The following is a 24092-nucleotide window of genomic DNA, read 5'->3' as shown; positions in this document are numbered from 1 at the left end:
ATTGCACAGTGTATGAAAATAAAGACAGGTATGATTTTAATAATGAAGATTCAGATATACAAACACGACATTAGAAGTAATACAGCAAATTATCCAGAATACAATTATACAATGCGTCAAGTTTTATCAATATGTGGTTTTAACCACAAAAAACTTAAACGGTCGACAATAACCGAATCGTCAAGGATAGTTCGATGGCGACAAGATTATTTGCGTCAAATAAAAGACTATCGAAGTTCTAATAGACGAATGGAGTACAAAAAGGGCAAAGTTAACGTCTGGTACTCTGTTTAAGACAATCTCCCTTACAGGCAGGCACATTTTACTCTACTCTATTTACGTTTTCTTCTTTTTCCTTGTATTAGGCGTAGTCACCTGTTTTATCTTCGACATCCTTGCCTCCTATCCCGCTTCAAGGTTGTCGCTCCACCTTTTTCTGGGTCGGCCGGTACTCCTTCGGCCAAATGGGGATTTATCGCGCGCTATGTTGACCAGTCTGTCGTTATTCATACGACTTATGTACTCGTTCTATTCTTTGTTTCTTGATAGAAGCCATTCGTTGACGTCATCTATTTTGCACAATTTTGTGATGTTCTCACTTCTTTCTCTGTCCAGTAGGGTTTTTCCGACAATCCTGCGTAGCACTTTCATCTCTGCTGTTTCCATCATTCTTTTGGTTTTCGCCGTTTTTCCGATATGTTTATGTCGCCATATGGTTTCGTTCAACCATGCTGCTATTCTCAAGGCTTTAGTTGTTTGCTCTCTTACTTCGTTATCTACGTTTCCAAATCTTGAAATTTCGATTCCTGGGTATTTCAACTTCATTACTTTGTGAATTATCTGGTCGTCTACGACTAGCTTACATCTTATCGGAGTTTTGGATGAGGTCATACACTTTGTTTTGGATATTATCATATTGAAAGATTTAGCTGTGCAGTTAAACACATGTAAAAGCCTTTGAGGATCATTCTCATTTTTTTCGACTAGAACAGCATATTTTCAATGGGTTTTATCAAGACATAAGGGATTTGTTTATCGTATAGTAGATGTACCACGTCTTTCAGTTGTACTCGATTGAAGGCTTTTTGTAGATCTATAAAGCACATAAATGCTGGTCTGTTGTACTCAATCGATTTTTCCTGATGACGAATATCGCATCTGTAGACGACCCTCCGGATCTAAATCCCTGTTGCTCATCTGTTAACATAATAACGCTGTTTATTTTGTTTGTGATGACTTTTGTTGTAAGCTTCAGAGTGCAAATTGATTCCTCTTTAATAAGATGGTATTTTTTATCTTCTTTTTTGAACATGAGAATCGTGGTAATCGTTTTCCAATCGTCTGGGTTTTTTTGATGTGACACGATCTTGTTAATGAGATCATATGCCAGCTTCTGTGTCCCCGAAAATATCGATGCTGTTCATGACATGATTTTATCAGACCGTCGAATTGGGCTAAAACGGATATCTGAAGCACTGAATAGTTCATAGGAACGCGTTGATCAATTTGGACATGAGAAAAATTGTTGCAAAATGGATCCTCAAATGTTTGAATGTTGACCAAGCGTGCAAGGGTAGAAGCATCGCGTTCGATCTGTTCTCGATTTGAAAAGGATGTAGACTTCTTAAACCGAATTGATACCATGGATGAGACTTGGGTACATTTCTACGTTCCAGAAACAAAGCAACAATCGATGGAATGGCGACACTATGGTTCTCCAAGACCTAAGAAGTTTCGTGCTTCTCTGCTAGAGAAGTTCTTGCTTCAGTTTTTTGGGATTGCCATGGAGTAGTCATGAATGAATTTTTGGATAAGGGTAGAACAATAACTGGAGATTACTATTCAACATTACTGACCACTCTACGGAAGGTGTTTTATTTTTGCTTTACAACGCCCCTGCACACAAATCTCATGTTGCCATGCAAAAAATTCGTGATTTGGGGTTTGAATTACTAGAACACCCCCTTATTCACCAGATTTGGCTCCGTCCGACTATCATCTCTTTCCTCAACTGAAAAAAAGTTTGGAAGGTCGTAAATTTGCTTCCAACGAGGAGGTAATAAAAGCTGTAGAGGTCTAGAGACATTGCAGGTTCGCTGTAATAAATGTATCCAATTAAGACGAGAATATGTTGAGTAATAAAATATTTTGACATTGAAATTTTGTTTGGTTCTATAATAAGGAATATATCTTCGTATATGACAAGTTATCAGCTTGCCAAAAATACCTATCCAAAAATTAGTGCCAGCTCTCGAACTACAAGTTCAGCAGTGGCACAATTAATTATACAACAGTTTGTAAGGCCTATATACAGATGCAAGGCATGAAAATGTGAATATTGATACCTCTTTATCAAAACTTTCATCATTCATTATTCATCATTCATGTAATACGATTATAAAATGTAAACTATCAAACCCTGAGGCAGCTATCACAATAATCTTTATTTGTTGAAAATGGTATATTCATAAAATTTCTTTATTATAGATTGAAGCATGGAGAGTCCGAAAGATCCAAAAAATTCTCCTTCATATGAGAAACTTTCGGAAGACAAACCTCCTAAGTCTCCTAACTCTCCAAAACGTCCGTTTCGTTTACGTTTTCATAGAATGTTGAGTTCTGGAAGTCTTAAATTGGGTTCGACTTCGTCTACGCCCAGTACACCAAGTCCTTTAACGAAAAGTCCTTCAACTAAGTTTTATAGCTTCGACACTGATTGTTTGGATAAGATGGATAAAACTAAAAGGCAAGTAAATTGTAAAAGAATCAAATACTACTCGTCTAGCTAGTTTCAAGTTTTTTATTATGTAAAATATAATAACATATTGATAAATTTCCTGTAAATATGCGATAAAAAAAATCATTCAATTATTTTATTAAAAATAAAATGATTTGACGATGTTTGATATTAAAGTGTTTGTATTTCATTTTTTCATTTATTGCTTTTTATATATGTTTGGCTCCATACTTGATTATCATATTCTGGTTGGTAGAAATACGTAAAAAATTTGAATCTTTACTCGAACTGTCAGAATATTCTGAAGTAGAACTATTTACTCCGGTCAATGTAGATAATTAAAATAACAAAAATTGCCGAAAAAACAAATTTTGGTGGAGAGCTGGGATTTACCATTACAAATAAAGTTTCAAAAATCCCAATCCCAAAAATACAATGGTTGTTTCTAAATGACCGAGTACCTTAACTAGCATATTCTCGAATAGCATGGGGATTTTTTTATGCCCACACTAAATTGGATTTCATCTCTGTACAGCGTTGGTTGATGATTGTTAATCCATCCACAAAATTCCAATCCATGGATATCATCTCCAGGATATAGCCTCTAACCATGTGAATATGATATGGGTACAGACAATTTTTTTGTGAGACTCTACTTACTTTTGATTGATGGATTATGGATTTACTTGTCTAGTGCTTATTCTAGGGTTCTTCCACTAAAAAATGTGCTATTTTCTTGCAAATAATTAAAAACTAGCCCAAGTGTTGGATGATTGCAGCTCTACTATTACCATTAAAGAACCACCCATAAACTATGTCGGCATATTTCGTGGACGAAAACGGTGACATTTTGAACGAAAGTAACAAAAGCTCTACCAAAGTTAACACAATAAGTAGGCAACTACAGCCTTCTGGTTCACATGACCTCTATTTCATCATCTACTCCTACTCCCTACAAACAACATTTCAAAATATTTGCCTATTTAAAGAATTAGGAGAATAGGGAACATTATTTTACACAAACATTTTAATAAACATTATTAAAAGCATAACCGTTTGCTTTAGAAGTTTTTCTTAAAATATAGACCTAAGTTTTAACGAGTCTTCATGATATTTGCTTTCTCTTGATCTCTCCCTATTCTTGACAGCAAGCGCTGAGTGATGTCCAGAATCAAGCCAAGAGTCAACATACTTCTTTGGATCAAACAGCCGAAGAGGAGGTCCATTATTTTCACAAACAAAAGACCAGATACCATTGTAGAGGGTAGATATCTCAGTGGTTATTATTATTAAGTTCATCGGAGAGAATCCTTTTTCACATTCACTCGATGAAATGGCAATCGAGTTGATTGATTCTTTCAAAGGAATGAGGATTTCGGGTAAACTCTGGAATAGATATATACTCGGAAACCAATAATTAACTGCCTTTTATTAATTTTAAACTTTGAAATCTAGTTTCTTCATTTCGTTTTTCCTAAACGTTATTGGTACTTTTCGTGGCTATCTTTTCATAGTTTTTTGATCAAGGAGTCTTGTTTCAATAGCAGTTTTAAGTGCCTTGTAAAACATTTCTAGACTCAATGGCTAGTTTTTTGTTTTATCTAACTCCGAAAAAAGAGTTATTTACTGCTTTTTGAGCCATTTTCGAGAAGCTACCCGGAACTGTTTTTCTTCCTTCAAATGAAGCAGCTGTTAGTTGTAATTTTCTGTTTGCTGCAAAGCCTCACTTAACTCTGAAAGTTTTTGTAAAGCATCAGCCATCAACCCTCAGGTCTAATATGAAATTAGTGTCTGTGATCTTGCTGAGTAGGTCAAAAAAATTTTTTTTGCAGTCTCTAGTTGGATCATTCGAAACTTCTTTAAAGTGTAGAACTAATACTTCATAGGATGCCCAAACAGTTGACACAGATATAAAACTATTTGCAGCCCAATGGGTTCCTAAAATTCTTCCAACTTTTAAAACTTCTACCTCCTGTAGCATAGCCCAGCTTTGAAAGGTTGCAAATTGTGGAAGCAGTGCGAGGGAAACGATAATATGATGACATTTTCTTTTTTTATCAAGTAGCAATAGAGCTGGTTCTTCCTTGATTGGTTTTTCGTGTTTGATAAAAAGATCCATAAAAATTCTTTTCGGTCATCCATCGAGAGGAATTACCAGCTCTAATGCACACTGGGGATTCACCACGAATAAACATTTCAAAATATTTGAGTCTGGGAAAAACGAATATCAGTGGGATAAAATTACCCGCAGCATTAGAGGCACAAACAACTATTACAAGAGGTCCTCTCTCAGACGATATGATAGCTCTAATTTGCTTTTGGCCACGAGTAGCTACTATTTTCTTAGGTTTTTAAACCGTTGTGACTCCTTTTTCAACCATGTTCCATATTCAAGAGTCATTAAACAGATGAAGAAGTTGTTGATATATTTCAAAGAATGAATTAACGTTAGTTGTATTGAAAGACGTCGCTCGATTTTCTGGTCGTTTCTGGTGTCCTTAAACATAAATATAGATTTCTGCGTATAAAATTTTGGAACCAGTTAGTACCAGCCATGTTATTTTGATGCCAAGAAGGAGGAATGTTTCTTTACTTTACTTTTACTTCTTTTTTTTCTTTATGTGTCTATAAGGAGAAACGAAAGTCTGACTAGCTTTCCGAAAAATCTTTCTGCTGCAGCTAACTCGAAGACTTCTTGACATTGTGTTGATCGCTCTGACTTTCCTTTATACGAGTACACCGTCATTTTAGAAAAAAGGAATGAAAAATGAGTAGGTATTTATATTTTAGCTTGGGGCATGTAGTAACACGTTATAACAAGCCCAGGTTGTTACAACTAACCTCATGATATGATTTTTAACATTTATCAAGATAAATTGTTACACATTATCAGAGATGGATAAATTCGAATGTAAATAAGGTATAGTAAGTTTGAAATTAATTGGTAATAATAACGCGAACCAAAATTTTACAACAGTGCAATTTTATATTAACTGGCAAAAATGAAGCGCGTGCATGAATGAAGCGGAAAACTGGCTATGGCAACATGAAGTGGCGCGGTTTATAGGTCAAATGGAGTCAAAGAAATACGCTAATAAAGTTTGAGATACTAGTAAAAAGAGCTTGTTACAACAAGACCCTCGCTCCCGTATATAATGTTTTAAATGGCACATAACAAAAAAATTTTTGTTGGAAAGAGATCGGGTTTTTCTTAACATTGTAAACTAGTTAATATAAATTTGAAGAGTCATTACATTTTTATTCATTCCTGTAATATTGGTCTGTTTCTTATAGCTCGAAATCAAAATATGGAACTGCTATGAAAAACATTAGTAAGAAGAAGAAACATAAAACTATTAAGGGATGTAAAATTATATTGGAAGAATACAACGATGATGATTGTTTTATTGAAGCGATACCTTTGATTACAATAACTAGTGACGACGAGTGGTATGATTTAAAAAGAAATTATAAGTTCGTTCCAACCCATCAAAAAAAGCCGTCCTTGATACGGTGACGATTCTGCGCAATAGAGATTACGTGTTCCATCCGGGCAGTTATCGTTATACGAACGATTCTGTTTTGCAGTGATGCCAACTTGGGGATTTTTTCCCTAAATTTATGGAGAAAAATTTGGGAATTATGCAGTTTAACCCCCTCACCTCCGATCATCTTGAAATTTTAATATGTTGTACAGTTTTTCACCATGAACCTGAATATCTATGTATCTATCTATCTATCTATCTATCTATATAGTTTTTTTAGGTCGAAAAATGTAAAAAAAAATTGAATAGTGTGTTACCTATACTTTACGAATGTCTGATGCAAAAAACTTGTCAAATAATCATTTGACACTCCCCGCCCCTACTCGCAACTTCCTTTTGCATTATTTAATTTTTCCCATTTTCCGACAGCAACATTATAAGAGCTGTTTCTTATTGGGAACGTGGCAATGAAACACCAAAGTGGACTAACTTTAATATATTTTCCGAGCTTTCGGATAATTTTGTATTCATCGTCAGGGAAATAATTAATCAAGATTTTCGGTGGTTTTGAATCGTATTAATTCTTGTAAAAAATTTAAATTCATAGGTTTCAAAATTCAATATTCAAATTGACGTTGATAGAAATATTTCTGAATTTTTGTTAGATTATGAATGACATTGAATTTTTATAGGTTAGATAAAGACAAGTTGTAGTAAATGATGTTCAATATTTAAACTTAAAATTTTTTTTCAGTAGGTTAGGTCGTTATGATTGTAGTTGAATATTTAGTGGCTAGAATATATATGACAATAAATTTTATAGGTTACGTCGTTATAAGTAAAGTTGAAATTTATAGGTGAGGTTAGTTGGTTGTTAATGGCATTGAATTTTTATAGAATTTGTTTTTTCAAAATCTAAAATATATACATAAATTACACTAAAGTTATTTAAATCATTTTTCTTATTTATGCTTTGATCATTTTGTTGTTTCTAAAAATAAACGTTTCATATACTATGTTAGGCAATTTATTGATTGGTGTTTTATCTTTTACTTTAGTAAAAATAGATTGAATATTAAGTGTTTGACTGTATGCTAATTTAATATTGTGTTGTTTAAAGATTCCAGAAAGTTTGGGAGTAACCGATTTTATATATGGTAAAAGTGTATAAATAAATAACGTTTGAAAATGATAATTCAATGTTTAAGTCAGGGTTAGATGAATTATACAAAATTCGTTTCAAAAGATACGGATATGCGTTTTTATAAAAAAGTTTGTAAAGTATTTTAATGTTTTTTTTGTGAAAAACTGGATCAGAAATTCTGAGGACTGTTTGATTAAATTAATTTTAGTGTTACGTGGGTATGTTATGAATGATAATTGATATATCTTCCAGAACTTCAAGAATTTCAAGGTGATCGTAGATGAGGGGGTTAAACTGCATAATTACCGGGGATTTTTTCAGGGGTAAAAAGGTTTAGAGTATTTTTTAGAGAAAATATAAATAACTTCCTCAATCGGAATTTTTCCGCTTAAACAAACGACTTAGGAGATCTACAAGAGAGATACAAGTCTTTTTTGATTGTGATTGCTAAAAATATACAAATACGACTGCCCGATAACTTATCTCAACTTAAAACTATAACTAATCTTGGGTCCATATGTATGGAATAAATTAAATTTTAGCGTTATTATGTACTATGTCAACAAAAACCTGAAACAGGTCGATTTTTATTCTTAAATTGACAATTCACAGTATGAAAACGTTATCTCCCTCCAGCAGTCCCTCAAAAATATTTAATAAGAAAGGGAGTCGTGTTAAGTCCTTTGTTAAGCAATATAAAGTTTTTTAAATTTGGTGCCATCATAACTGAGACAATTTTCAAGATGTAAAATTTTGATCTATCACAAAATAGAAATAATCAGGTATTTTGTATTTGTTCCGGAAAAAATCGTTGAAGGTACTAAAATATTAGTCAAAAAGCCAAATAATATGAATCTAGTAGGTTGCTGACATTTAGGTATTTGAAGTTACTAAAATATAATATTTGTGCGCGTATTAAATTTAATTATGGCTCAAACATGAGTTCAAAAAGAGGTTTGTGAAATTTTTAATAATAAATACCTTGGTCAGCACGTTTAGCAAAATTGAGAGAAAGTTTCGTGAAACTGGACATGTGATAAATATTGAAAAAAAATTAGATGTACTTAGATGTACTTCAAGAGATTGAGGAAAATCCGTATAAAACAACTCGAGCACTTGCCGCCGACAATGATGTAAGTAAATCATCCTACATATATGAAAATAATCATGACAGAAGGCAAGAATTCTGTGAATTGATGATGCATAGAATTAACGCAGATTTGCAGTTCATAAACAAAATAGCTGATGAAGCGACGTTCCATTCAAACGGAACGATTAACAAACAGAACTGTAGATATTGGAACAGAGAAAAACCTCACGGGATGTGTGAGACTCAAGTGAAAGTTTGGCCCCTATTTTTTTGAGGTCACACGTTAATGGTGAGGTTTATCTAGATTTTTTGATTAACTTTTAGTGTCTACATTTCAAAGACTTTTTCCTGATGTTAATCATCCAAATGCGATTGATCGATCTATTCACTACCAACAAGATGGAGCTCCAACACATTTTGCACGTACAGTTAGTAATAATTTAAACGAGATTTTTTTAATAGGTAGATTGGAACGATCGAATGGCTGGTTAGAGCCCCCGATGTGATTACTTCTTATGGGGTTATTTAAGATTTTAAGTATATTTTAATAGACTAGAAAATATTGCTGATTAAAAGGATAACAGAAGAAATAAACAAAATAACTTCTGAGGTCATACAAAATGTTGTACGAGAATTCCAAAATCGCCTCGGCTATTGTCAAGAAGTGAATGGTGGTCATTTTGAACATTCTATTTATTTGTAAAGTATATTAAAAAGTACATAATAAATTTTATATTGCTGAACAGAGGAGTAACATTTCTTTTCAACAAGGTGCCACTTGACCCCCTTTCTTATTCAAAATGTTCGAGGGGGTGCTTATAATTCAAGGGGGTGCTAGAGTAAATTGTCAATTTAAGAATAAAAATCGACCTGGTTCAGGTTTTTTTCGTATAGTAACTGATACATATGGACCGCATTTTTTAGTGTTTTCAAGAACAAAATGGGAAATGATGGTTAGATTTAGTACACATAGGAATTTTGGTTTGTGTGTGATTTTTATTCCATGCTCTGGTATTATGAAAATGTTTAATGAAAAAATGTACTACTTAAAAAATTCTGACGCAAATGAAGATCAAGAAGTTGATGAGTTCTTGAAATAATTAAATGAGATGGGAATATTAATGGATATACATTTATTCATTTTATCTATTTATTAAAATATTTCACGTACTTAATATGTAAAGTTAATAAACAAGTTAACATTTTCTATCAATCCTTTGTAACATTTTAAATAATTTTATTTAAAACTATTCCATTATAATTAAAATGATTTAATTTATTAAAAGTATTTAATTAGACTTTTCATTTATTAAAGTTATTACTTTAAACAATAGAATATCACAAAAAAACTTAGGGCATCTCAATTTGAATTTAGGGTATTTTAAAATATGTATGGGAAAAAAATTTCAATCGATTGGCATCACTGCTGTTTTTTGGGTATCGTTTACGTGAGCTCCATCAAGCTAGCAGCCAAATATTCGGAAAAATAAAAAAAAAATATATGAATCGAGAGGTTTTCAATGCCCGTTCTGAAAATGTAAGCCCCGAATTTTCTCGTTGATCCGATAAAAAGATATTAATTAAAACCGTGGTTGCAAATTCAGATTAGAAAATATTTTCTATTTCCGGCCCAAAGGAAAAACTAAAAATACCTATGAAATGCTCCTAATTCTCTCATTAACTAATTATTTCGGATTATTCATTGCGCACAGTTTTGTGAGTTGGCGTGCTCAGAACTTGATGATGTTTTGATGCTTGAATCAATTTGAATTAAGTGATTGAAATAGTGTAGACGATAGGAGATCGTTCTATTTACTAATTAAGTAACGTAATTACAGTAATAAATGGATCTTTCAAAAGTCACATGTTTCCTAATGCACTTCCAATGTTTAATTAATTTTTTATTACACAAAGATGCACTACCAGTTTTATTTCAAATATTAGTTTGACATACTATACTTTGCATCTAACGACGCCGATGACTTTGCAACCATGGTTTTAATTACTATCTTTTTATCGAATCAAGGAGAAAATTCGAGGTTTGGATTTTCAGAACGAGCATTGAAAATCCTATCGATTCATTTATTATTTTTTAATTTTTCCGAATATTTGGCTGCTAGCTTGATGGAGCTGTTTATCCTTTCGATACTTGGTTGACAACAGAACCGTACATAGCCGGAGATTGCGCAGAAAATATCATTTAAACGCTTCCAATAACCGTTCCAAGAACGGTCTAGACTTGCAGGTTGGAACAAACCTTATATCGCCGAGGTGCAATTCTTGATCTGTTTATTATATTTAAAAGTATATAGATGAACAGAAAAATTGTAGAATATACTATTGTACTTTGTTGATAGACAAAATATACCAATATGCCTCTTGCAATACAAGAACATAAAGATTTTCGAATAATAATCTTAATAATAGTACTTGGTAATTTCTGGTTAATACTGAACTACCACCATATTATCTGTACCACTGTTGCAAAAATAGTTAATTTACTTTTCGAATAGATTCGTGAATAGATCAGTTATTAAACGGTGCAATCTTCTATTATTATCAATAGATGATCTATGGTTGAGTCACTTGGATAATCAGATTAACTTCGATAAAGAAAGTTTTCACATATTTTTCTTCAACTTTTTGCTACTTAGACCTTTTTATATGTTTTACGTGATGATTCGTCTTGATTTTAGGTCTCTTTCTTTTGAAAGTCAGTTTAAAATAACATTTTTATTGAAAAGAGACCTCAAATCAAGACAAATCATCACGAAAAACATATATAAAAGTCTAGGAAGTGAAAAGTTACCGAAAATTGTCTTGGCATGGATGAAATGATGGAAATTAGTTATATCGACTGAGTTCTAATATCAAGCTTAAGGTTGTAACCTTTCTTACAAGAAAAATGATTGAATTCGTTCCTGAAGACAAGAAAAATTAATTGGAATCGCATAAATTATTAAAATAGAGTGGGTGAGTGATGAATGCATCATTAACAAGACACAGAAAACAAAAAAGTCTTGACAGCGAACGCTCAACAGGCTCCCGATCGTTTTTGTACTGAAATCATCAGCTATTTCGTTTTTATTATTGTATTTATGACATTGGAGCTTGAGCTCTAATGTCTGCTTGGCTATCGGACAGGGTGATGATTTCCTGTTTGTGATAATTCCTTTCTAGATCGAACTGAAGACATTTTTCACTTCATATATTTTTGCTTGCATCGAAGTTTTTGATGGTGTTCTGATCCCTTATTGCTTCTACTGCTTAGTATTAAAATAAATTCTTTCCCAAAGTTAAAATTTTTCGTTTCGTAATTTTATATCGTTCCATTCTTCTCAATTGTTCCATTTTATAACTTGCTTTCGTGAATTATCCAAATTTTCATTAGAAATTTATTACATTTATTCATATATCGACACTCTCTCTAAAATGATTCCTCTGCATTTGATTTCTTTATTTTTCACATCCTCATTGCTTCTTTTATTACCATATTTTTCGTTTTGTTTGTGTTTATTTTCAATTCCATTATTGTAACCTACATTTCATATATACAATATTTCCACATTATATTTTTTGAATCTTTGTCTGGTCCTTAGATGGGGTGAACAATTAATATTAAATTGGACGCCACCAGCTTTCTAACGAACAAAGTTCAAAATGAATAATGGAAGGTGGAAAATCTGGAAACACCTCATGAAATTAATTAATAAAACTAAATAAACTATCCCTGGGCAAGATTATCCAAATTGATTTTATTGTTGACTACAAGTAAAAAGGTTTCAGCAAATAATAAATTTATTGAAAAGTAGTAAATTCCGCATCAACTGTGTATACAAAAGAGCACAATAAATGAAGACAGTTATAAACAGAAAACAACTCAGATTTCTATATATTGAAGTCAAGAGAAATTTCAACATAAAGTGACAATCGACCTCAATCGGCTTCGTAAATCGAATATATCTGACAAAAGTAAACGCCAATACACCCAAATATATTATAATTGATGTGATTCGACTTCAATCGTCGTCAATAGAATATCGAAGGCCGGTATGGTTGCACCCCTCATCTGAGTTTGTTGGATTTGAATTTGGTGTTTTGATGGTGGTGCACCGGTTGGGACCTTGGTGGTAGTCAAACTCCAACTGGCCAGTTTTAGAACAGTTAATATAAAAAATAATGTCAGGAAAAATTAACTAGATTTACTTGTAGAATGTACATACATAGAGGATGTTTTAGCAACAACACTGAGTTTTTATTGAATCATTTAAATGGAGATCGATAACAAATTAATTTCTTTAAAAGCTTGAACGTTGGTATAAATTCATCAGAAGAAACAACTATGCCACAATAAGTGAACTAGGAAATTAAAATACTCAAAACGTAACAAGCCTAATGGCAAGTTATTTTCGGTATTTTCCTAAGAAATTAATTTCTTCTTCAATCTGAATCTGTCATTGTACTGCTTCGTGTTATTAGTATTTTCAATTAGGAACATACGTAATGTTATTTAAGTGCTAAATTATTTTTTATTTAGAGAATAAACATGCTTGACAAATAACTGAAAATTTACTTTTGAAAGAAACTAATTTTGAAGTATAACCTATTACATCACAATATTGTATATTGACTGTTATAATCTGCTATAGTAGATGTGATTATCATGCGATATTTAACTAAATTCGAAAGAAGAGTAATTATTAATGGTAATATTTATTTTTATTATTCTATAACTTACAACTAACTATAATGTAACAACCAAGAAATGACATTAATCAGCTTCATTATCGGTACATAAAATATTCTAATACAAACGCTAGGGCCTAGAATGATTCAAATTATTATTTCAAATTTCGTACGTATATGTATATTCATATATAGATTTGGGGTCTCGTATACACTGCTATCCAAAGGATCTATTGTGTCCCCCTTCTTGCTGCGATATTGGAGAACCCAGTGATAACAGCTGATCTATTAATGCCACTCCTTTTAAATGGTCTAAAATGTTGGATGACTTTAATTACCAGAGATCTTTGTCTTCTATTTCAAGCGCTCCCAGATGTAATGCTCTGGAATTCCTTAGTTTTTCACACTTCCAGAGAATGTGGATAGAGGTTTCGTCCTCTGTGCAACAAAATCTGCACGCCGCATTATCTGCTAGGTCTAGCTTCTTCGTTTCATGACAAAATAAAAATGTAATTGTTGATTTCTCAGTAATTCTATAGAACCATAAACAAATATCCGAAGCAAAGCAGTATCTTCCACCCCCCCGTTTCTATCTCTTGATTTCATATATTTTTATGTACTGACTGCTAAAATAGCTGATTAATTTCATATTCATTTTGTTAGAATTTAACAGCTGCTGTTTTGTTACTTTGAGGTTTAGTCAGGTCCAGATTAAAAAAAGAGTTTCCCGGTCCTACACGAAAAAGGGGCCCCATAATCGATACTTTCGGTAAAACAAGACTTTACATTAATATTCGAATTTGATTAAATATACCGTGTGTTTCTAAATTCAAGCGACAATATTCAGGAGGTGATATGAAATTAAGATGGGTCTTCCCTACAACAAAATTTTCTCAGACCATCCCTTTCCGAGATATCACCATTAAAATGCGGTGAATTTTTTTGAAATTTTAGTAATTTTAGAAACCCGCAATCCTGCAATTTTCATGCACTCGCAACTAACTATATTTTTTCAAAATTCCTGTTACATGTCAGTTTATTAAATATATTACGAATTATGATGTTTATTTTTTTCTCTGAAGCTACTGGTTCTGGAAAAACGTTTTAACAATAAAAATTTTTTTTTAAAATAAAACATGAATTTTGAGTTAAATTTTTATTTCATAAAACTTCATCATTGATATGGAATATAGTTAGGGCTGTTAATTTTACCCACATATAAAGACAAAAGAATATTGAAAAAATACCCGTGGTTAGTCGTTAGCTGCTAGTACACGAAAATCACAGAATTTTATTACTGAAATTTGAGAAAAAAATATAAAAACTCAAAATTGATAACCTCTTTTTAAGGGTGATACCTCGGAAAGGGGTGGGCTAAGGAAATTTTGGGTAATTATCTAAAAATCATCCCCCACCTCCTATCGACTTGGAGTTATAGCGGGTAATAAAGAAAAGTGTACTGAACACAAAAAATTTATTCCAGGTCATCCCTTGTTAAAAAAATATAGAGGGTTAACGAATAAAAATTTTATATTTTCTGAATTACGTGTTTTAATAAATTATAAATTTTATTTGAAAATATATAAATAAAAAGTACAGCTACTTATGAACAATCATAATTTTTAATTGACGTAACCATAAGCAATTATTATTTTATCATAGAAAAATACATATGGAAAAATTGAAAATTCAATAACTATTTTTTTATAGTAAAATAGGGTGAAAAAAGGATCAAGGGGTGTGGCGAGGAGGTGTTAAAAGAGCACGGAGATGTAGTATAAATAGTTTTCTTAAGTAGAACCTAACCTAACCTAACCTTTTTTTACGCCGGGAGGACAACAAGTTGTTATATCATCAGCGTACTTCCCGTATTTCCTTTCTCCTATTTAACCTTGAGTATTCCTATCCTCTATCTCCTTTTTGGTCATAACATTGGTCATGAATTATCATCCGTGGTTTTCTGGATTCTTTTAGTGAATGTGTCGAATGAACCATGTCCCGTAAGACCCAACTTCAGATGTCTTTCGTTAGAATTTCTGTCCACTGGGCCTTTGTATCTAACCTAACCTAATCTAGCCTAACCTAACCTAACCTAACCTAACCTAACCTAACCTAACTTAAAAACAGTGACCGACGGCTAATTCCACCTTCCATATATTGTGATTACCTCCCTATAAACCCCCCTACAACCCTAAGTCGGGAGTGGGACATTATTTTTAGAAAATTACCAAATTTTGTTATAGGAAAGTCCCATCTTAATTTCATTCGATCATAACCAGCAATTTTGTCGCATAAATTTAGAAGCACCCTGTAATTCTCATTTTCGATTATATTCATATATGTTTGTTAAATGTTGAGTGAATCAACTTGGTTTTACAATTCATTAAAAAACTCGAGATATAAAGCTGTTCATTCACTCATTCATTGATGTTCCAAGACATCTAAATCCGGCCTTGGGCTGCATAACTGCATGTACATTATATACTAATCTTATATAATATACAAGTGTTCATTATATTTATGAATCTACCTCAATATTTTGCTAAGTTTGAGAATAAAATAAGACACCGAGTAGAGAAGTGTTTACGATCTAAACGAATTAAGATAATATGAAATAGTTTTTTAATTATTAAATTCGAACCTTCATAAAATTTAAACTGGTTTTCAAGAATTGCACCTTGAAAGCTTCATGCTGTATTATTTTTAACAATGCAATAATAAAAGCGCATGGCCAATTTATATAACCTCAAGCTGAACTTCTTTTTTACAGGGTGTCCCACGAAGAGTTAAAACTATCTGTATATCTCAAAATACTTATAGTAAAATCATGAAAATTTCTACTTTTGGGTTTTCGGATACGATCTTTTTAACTAAAATATTTTGAAAGATGACCAACTTCCAGTAGAACCGAATAGAATAACATGTATATTAATAAATTTTTGAAATCTACGTGAAATTATAGTATACTTTTGTCTAAGAACTTCTTTCGAAAAATGCATACTTTTTGAGTTATTGGTTTTTTTGTAAAAAATTTGATCCTTATAAATTATTTTTTTACGAGGATTCCCTAAACATATGAAAATGGTTTCTGTTTGGTTGCTTTTGGCAAGGTCAGACGTATTTGAATCTATGTTGAAAACTTTTCCATTTTATACAGGGTGTGCATAAAAAGTGTTCAAAATTTAACTTCATAAATATCAAATTTCTTAATTTTTTCAAATAGAACCACCGGATTTTTCTATTTTAATGCATTCAGGGGTAAAAAATAAGGCAAATTCATGTACATTTTCCTATACCTAAACCTTACCGTTATCCAGATATTAAATTTTTTTTGTAAATTTTGGTCTAAATTTTATTTTCACTTGTTGATACAAGCACTAAGAAATAAAAAAGTATTTTTCTTTATCTTGTCAAGGTCTGTGAAAAAAATCAAATCAAATTGTATTTACTAATCCTATTCCAACTTTTAGTCGTTTCCGAGATATTTGAGGTTTTTAATTATTATTGTATTTTTTAAGAAGTTTTAATTTTTTATGTATACTTTTAGTATACATAGTATACATAATATTCGTTATTAAATTGAGAATTAGCCATTTTCACGATTTTCGAAAGTATCGAAAGTATAATGACAGTTAAATAAGTGTCATTTATTACAAAGCCTAATAAAAGTATACATGAAAATATTTTAATTAAAAAGTTCGTATTCGAAAACCCAAAAGTATAAAATTTCATGATTTTATTACAAGTATTTACCATATACAGATATTTTTAACTCCTCGTGGGACACTCTGTATACCCTAGACTACTATTATTTAATAAAAATTATTAATAATAATAATAACTTTCGTTATAACGTGGTATAACAAGACGCAAATAGCAGAAAAAAGAAAAATTTATCAGTCAAAAAAAAATCAGTCTAGCCGATCATTTGTTAAAAATGGTATAACAAAACGTAACTGACACGGAATAACAAAACACAACTGACAACTAAACGTAATGTTTTCTATGGTTAAGTATGATTAAACATTTGACAATTGGAAGTTAACTGGTTGATGTGTTTGTTTCAAGTTTCTATTAGCTTATCGTTCCGATATTATCATTAATAACGCCGCGACCAAAACGAGCTAATATTTTCCGACAAAGCCCTATTGCAATTAGGATTCGATGTTTACGTTTTAGACAAATCTATCTGCAGGTCCGTGATATCATCTTTTTTAGAACGTGTTATCAAAATCACTGATAAAGATATTTCATTTTTCAGTTTGGACCAATGGCCGATATCCATAAGTTCATCTGAAAGACACAGGTAAGTGCGATTGTCTTTTTTGGTTTCAAGGAATTGAACAGGAGACTTGCAACTTTTTTTACACTGATTTACAAGATCATTAAGCTTGGTTTATGCAACCAAAATTAAAATTAACATTAAACTAAACTTTCTTGTTGGTAATTTTTGGTTTATGTAGTAAATTGACGATAATTATGAATTACGAGCAAATCAATAGAAATTCTCTGTATGAGTCCTTTTTGTCATACAAATGTAGAAAGCTCTTGACACTATCTATGAGTGTTCAATCGCCTAAAGGACATTGCTAACTTGAAACATATAATCCGGCCAATTTACACATTCGAAGTTACATAAATTTCCATCAAGCTGAAAATCAGTAAAATTGTTTAAAATACAATTGAACATAGAATTTTAATGTTCCTCATCATTTCCGTGTATGGAAAAAAAATTGATCAAGGTCAAAAAAATGAATTTTTAGCAATTTTCAGCAAAACGGTGATTTTTATCATAAAAATACCTTAAACAAAAATTGTAGATCATAGAACTATCTATAAAAAACGTATCAATACTTATTTTCTTACGAGTCACCATTTCTGAGATGTAATGATTCAAAAGTTGTCGTATTTAATGGTTTCACCAATATATTTTCAACAGGAAACTTTTCTTACAACATTGAAATGAACTGAGACTTGTTGTGAGTATTTGTAAGAAATTCCTGTTGACTGGTGGGAATTGAACATTCAAATTAAGATTTTCATGTAGCTTCACTCTTATTTTTTGGTCTAATTTGACCGGACTAATATCGGATTTAAAAATAAAACACCACGACGGAAATCGACGCAATATCGCGAACAATATTTTTATAACTTTATAACCAAAGGAGAAGAATGTAAACAAAATAATATCACGAATACTGACTAACCTGATGTATTCTGTGCTCATAACCTCACAAAATTAAAGAATTAAACTAAGAAGTTGAAATTTTGCGAACTCTTAGTTTAACTTAAATTTAAATGTACTGTTTTGGTGCCTCAAGCCCCGCCGCTAATGACAATGTTGAAGCTAATGAACCTCCACTGTCCTTAACATGACAATCTCTTCTCCTGTCATATGCTGCTAAAGTATCTTCCAATCCTTCTAAACCTGTCCATTCGCTACTTACCACCACGTCCTTATCTACTGTATATACAACAATATTAAACTCTATTCCTCAATTGTTTGCACCTCTACTCCAAAATACTAACATCTCTTTGACATTTCCACTTTCTTTGCCTTCTTCTCCCTCTTAGACCAAAAATATTCCCATAGTAGATACCTCACTTACATGAATCTTCTAGTTTCCTTGTAGAGAGAGCATTCTTAGAAATTCTGCATAAAAAACTCTTCGATCTAATTCTCCATACGGATACCTCCAAAGCTGAATTCGGTGTCGGTTGTGCAGTCAGATTCTGACAAAAGAATACCAAAACCAAATTGTGTTCGAGTAAACTGTTCATAAAAATGGGATTTTAAGGACTTTGTAAGTTCTTTGTAAGGATTGGAGATAGTGAGTAGTATGGATTGGCAAACAAAAAAGAATAATGTCATTTGCCTTAGCTAATCCAAGAACTTTAAGCCACAGTTATGTAGAACAATTTTTGTGATATTTAGAGGACAGAACCAGCTAGAGGTAAGCCATATTCAAATTCTGCTTTTATATTTTTACCCTTTATGATGCAAGTGGGAGGTAAAAATACTACTTTTGCACTGCAGCAGTTTTTTTCTTTTCCGTCGACGTTATTGTGGTTATGGCTTTACTTCCTTCCTTCGCTAGAACTGCTCCAGGACGATTATTCAATTGGATATCAGGTTCATCCATATTAAAGATGCTGGAAGGTCTAATAAACAACTGGCTATCCAGTTGGAGTATGATGCTACATCATTATGGCTATACCTTTAGAGCGAACAATATATATTCCTTCCGATTTACGAATTTTAATATCTTGATTTCTTTCTTAAAACTCAGTCAGTCACAAAATCATATACACCTTTCTGCTTTTCTGAATTTGACAGAGACTTCTTTCATTTTCAAAGCCGAATCTAGTATCTATGCCCAAATGTCCCTTCCTACGATAATTTTTGTTGAAACGACGTTCCAAAGTTTTTCTTGGAATGTTGAAAGTTATTGCAACCTTATAGATTGATATGTTCTGCGCAAATGAACTGTGCAGTTCGTAGATTTTAGGATACGTGAAGTACGTAGAAAAGGCAGTGTCGATCCGCGATGTATGGACAATATTAAGGGCAAATTTATCAACACTCTACAATCCAACAAAGTGTTTGACAATTCACCCAGTTTATACCATTATAAATTATATAGGGTGTTCCGGGACTTGATACAAAAAATTCGGTAGTTGGTGACGTGAAAATAATGCTGTGATATAAAAAAAAATTCGCCTACGAGTTATAGGCCTTCAAAGCTGTGAAATCAGAACGTATATTTGAGTATATTTTCTAAATTATGCATCCGAATATTATGAATTAAATAAAATTGATTCATTTTTTTGAGAATATTTTAAAAGCGTGGTATATGAAACACCGGTAAGCACAAGAAATGATCCAAACTTCCATTGTGACGCTATAAGGCAGAATCTTGGAATGTTCTTCCAAATTCAAAGATATATCCTCCGTAGATTCGAACATTCTTTATTTATGATAATTTTCTTCAAAATGTCTCTTTATGGCGAACGGTTCCCTTACAATGTACAACGATCTAAAACTCTAAATATCTCCTAAACTATAAATTTTATCAAGTTAAACTAAAAATACCTTTATTTTAAACTATCATTTAGAAACAAGGGTTCGTATGAGAAAATTTTCTGTCACAAAATTATTTTCACGTCATCTATTCACTCCCTTTTTGCAAAGTACGTGTATATACAACGAAGCAAATTGTTGAATCTCTCTAATCCGTCACCTTCAGGTCTGTGGGTGTGGTCGGAACTCGAAAAAGGTCTGATTATCAGAATATTTAGAACATTTTTCTTTCCATACAAATTACATACTAAGATTATGTATTTTACATTACTTAAAAACAAAGTCAGTTATAGAATTTTGTTTATCAAATGACATTCTAGACTTGGCTGCAATACTCCTCCATTTCTTGATCCACAAAATGTCCATAGGTGTTCAAGTTGAATTTTGCTCTATGCACTGAAGAGCAAAATCAAACGCACCAGCGTGTGTAGTCCTCGTTTTCAGTTTCTGCACCAGTATTATCCTAAACAGCTGTAATAATCTTGTCGTCATTGAGCTCCTCACTGTCTTTTCACATTGGGCAATCCACTCCTCAGCTTCACCGGCAGGGATATTCGCTTGTACGCTTTATAGGTCTTTAATGATTTCTTGTGTGTCGTTGTTTTGCTCATCTACGATCTGGTTACTACCAGTCATAACTTCCACCAAAGCTTACGTCAAGATATTCGTAAAGTTTGAGGTTTCAGCTCCTCTCATGAATCAACAATTCTATAGATAGCATCTTTGATATCAAAGGATATTTCATTGATTCAAATATGTTAAAACCTTCTTCGGACTTTTCTAAATTCAAACTGATGTTTCTGGATAAGTGATTTAACATTTGGTGGTGAGACTATAGCTTTTATAACCCCTTTCACTAATTCCTCCTCAGATGGATGTGATGTTGCGTTATTCAAAAGTAATACACCACGAACAGGGAGCTGTTTTGATTCTAGTCCATTTTAACAGATGGAGCGACCTCGTCGATAAAGAAAGATTTGAAAAGATCGCAATCCATCCAAGGGGGCACCTCGCGAGAGTCCAGACCATGATGTTGCGTTTTTCAAAAGTAATACACCATGAACAGGGAGCTGTTTTGATTCTAGTCCATTTTGACAGATGGAGCGAGCTCGTCGATAAAGAAAGATTTGAAAAGATTGCAATCCATCCAAGGGGGCACCTCGCGAGAGTCCAGACCATGATGTTGCGTTTTTCAAAAGTAATACACCATGAACAGGGAGCTGTTTTGATTCTAGTCCATTTTGACAGATGGAGCGAGCTCGTCGATAAAGAAAGATTTGAAAAGATTGCAATCCATCCAAGGGGGCACCTCGCGAGAGTCCAGACCATGAATCGGACTTGAAAGATTCTTCGATCGTTTCCAAACTAAAATGCTGAAAATATGTGATCTCAAACTACTAGCACAAAACTTTGGAATATTTATAGTTCATATTAACTGATTTGGTAGATGTTTAGTAAATAATTAAAATTCGGATTAAGTTGAATAAATCGTCTATTTAACCATGAAATAACAAGTAGAAAATAAACTACAAATTATGTTAAATTCATTCTGAAAATATTTATAGTATCGTGTTATATTAATGGCAACAACATTGACACGGATATTTGATTAAATAAGTTTTAGTTTTAAACATTCAATATATCTTACAATTATTATTATTTAAATTGTTTATCTGTAAATGAATAGATATAAATATGAGATACTTCATTATTTTTATTAAGTATTTCTGAATTATTTATTTTTAATTTTAAACCAGTATAGAAATGTACATCTCATGAGTTTTTTAATTTTTTATTCAGAGATATTCAGAGATCAATTTTCTGAAAATGTTTTTAACAAATGATTTGGGTTATTGTCATCATAAGTGAAGTATTTAAAACACAAGGAAACCAGAAAATCTGTTAGACTTAACAGTCACTTCCATAAACTTGATTGAAAATATGTTTTTCATTCTTTTGTCGATTTTTCTAATCATTTGGGCCTCAACATTTCGTATGTAAGACAAGGTCAACATTTAAAATAATAGGCAATTGGGAAAAGTAAGTGCTCAAAGTTGGTTTTAGAAATGGTGTAATAATATACAATAGACAAAAAAGTGGATTCTGCCAAATGATTTATAATGCATTCGTAAGAAATATTAACTGAATCCGATACAGAGAATTAATAAAACTATGCTTTGAAACCTCAATATTCTCATTACTAACATGAGCAAAAAATTTTCCTAGTTCTATAACTATATACATCGCTTCCTAGAAATTTTGCGTGACCGCTGGATTAGTCGCAAGGTACTCAAGAGAGGGATTGTTTTTCGTAGCTTTCACGCTTACCCGATCTGATGTCGTGTGATTTATACCTTTGGAAGTTCGTAAACACTCCCGTGTATGTACTTTCATCTTAATGAACCTTCCCGAATCTATTAACTACCAGTCTTAATATGTAATAAAGAATGCGCCTAAATTTCTCCGTCAAATATGATTCATGTTGTACCTGAATTTTTCCACATCGGCTTTATTTGTACTTTATTTTTCTTTATCGTAAAATTTGGGAAAAACATTAAATCACCTAACAGGAACTGTTTCCATTCATCAAGTCACCACAGGAAATTCTCGGCACAAACAACTTAGACATTAGTTAATATGTTATATGTAACTCCAGTTTATTCTAATTCTATTATGATAGTGAATTAAATATTATATGATGCAATGTTTTGAACACGATAAACGTAAAGGTAAAGATTGCTAATAGAACTGATACTGAATCTACTTTAAGTATCCATCAGTGGTACACAGAGTAGTCAACGTGTTAAGAAACTATATTGAGACAATAATTAATAGAGAAATAATCAACGTTTGAGAAGATCATAGCAACTTGACGTATATTATTACGTGAAACTATTTGAATGTGATGTTATGAATATTATAAAGCGTTAAAATTCCGCTATTCATTTTGAAACATCCGGTAGAGATTTGATTGACTATATTTAAGGACTAATTCGGATTCAAAAGTTTGACAAATTTCGGTTACCAAAATAACTGTTAGTCTGTATCGTCTTCCTCTATGATGGTTGTGCTTGTGACTAATTAGATTACAAATACAATTCAATTGTACAAGATTTCAACTAAGGCTCAAATATCATTAATATCGAAACTACGACATTCTTTTTCAGATGGGTAACTTCTTTCACTAATATGCTTCAAAATTGTCACCAGCAAATTTTTCGAGTGCAAATTTTCATACTATTCTATTCACATTTAATTTTTTGTTTTATTTCTATTTTCTCCAAGCTTCCTAACATTGTTAGCATAAGATTTTTCTGTATTAACATGTGAATTAATCACGCTTGCTTCCTCCAGATAGTCTTCTTCAAAGATATCGTCGAAGTATGTTGTTTTGACACTTTTGTTGGAAAAATTTAAATAATCTTTTAAAATCTTTTCTTCAAGTTATTATTCTTTCAAAATTGTTTGGATTAGTAATTTTTTGTGAAGAAATGTGGACGGATAATCTCCAGGAGTCAAAAATATTTTCATCTTTTTAAGATTGAATCGAAGTTAATACTAAAAATTAGATTTGCCGTCTCTTGCTGGCTTATTTTGAGATAAAACCTGCAATCAGTAATTGAATTAATGTCTGGATTATTCTTCTCGAATATTCTTCACGTGTTAAAGAAGTTTGGAATTAAGCCCGCTTGACATTAATCAAGACAACGTGCAATGCAATGCAAGACCCAATTTGCATACGCAGATGAAGTTCAGCTTATTGTTTCATGCAAGATCTCGCCCGTGCAACATTATCGGTTTGCTGTCATTTTATTTCGTGTAATTTGCAATTCTAGAAATTTAGTTACTTTTGGCTCAAAAGATCAGCC

General features: G+C 32.1%; 1 protein-coding gene across 1 annotated transcript in view; it reads left to right on the top strand.

The window, feature by feature from the left end:
- The window catches only part of LOC130897384 (rap1 GTPase-activating protein 1), an 848316-nt gene that overhangs the window by 1197 nt on the left and 823027 nt on the right, over nt 1–24092 (top strand). Inside the window, exons 2-3 of the mRNA XM_057806214.1 lie at nt 2488–2746; nt 17404–17448. Coding sequence (XP_057662197.1) covers nt 2496–2746; nt 17404–17448 — 296 coding nt within the window. The 5' untranslated portion in view covers nt 2488–2495. The remainder of the gene's footprint in view (nt 1–2487; nt 2747–17403; nt 17449–24092) is intronic.

Source organism: Diorhabda carinulata, chromosome 8 (assembly GCF_026250575.1).
Source record: "Diorhabda carinulata isolate Delta chromosome 8, icDioCari1.1, whole genome shotgun sequence".
NCBI classification, from domain to species: domain Eukaryota; kingdom Metazoa; phylum Arthropoda; class Insecta; order Coleoptera; family Chrysomelidae; genus Diorhabda; species Diorhabda carinulata.
This window is presented reverse-complemented; position numbering and strand designations above follow the sequence as displayed.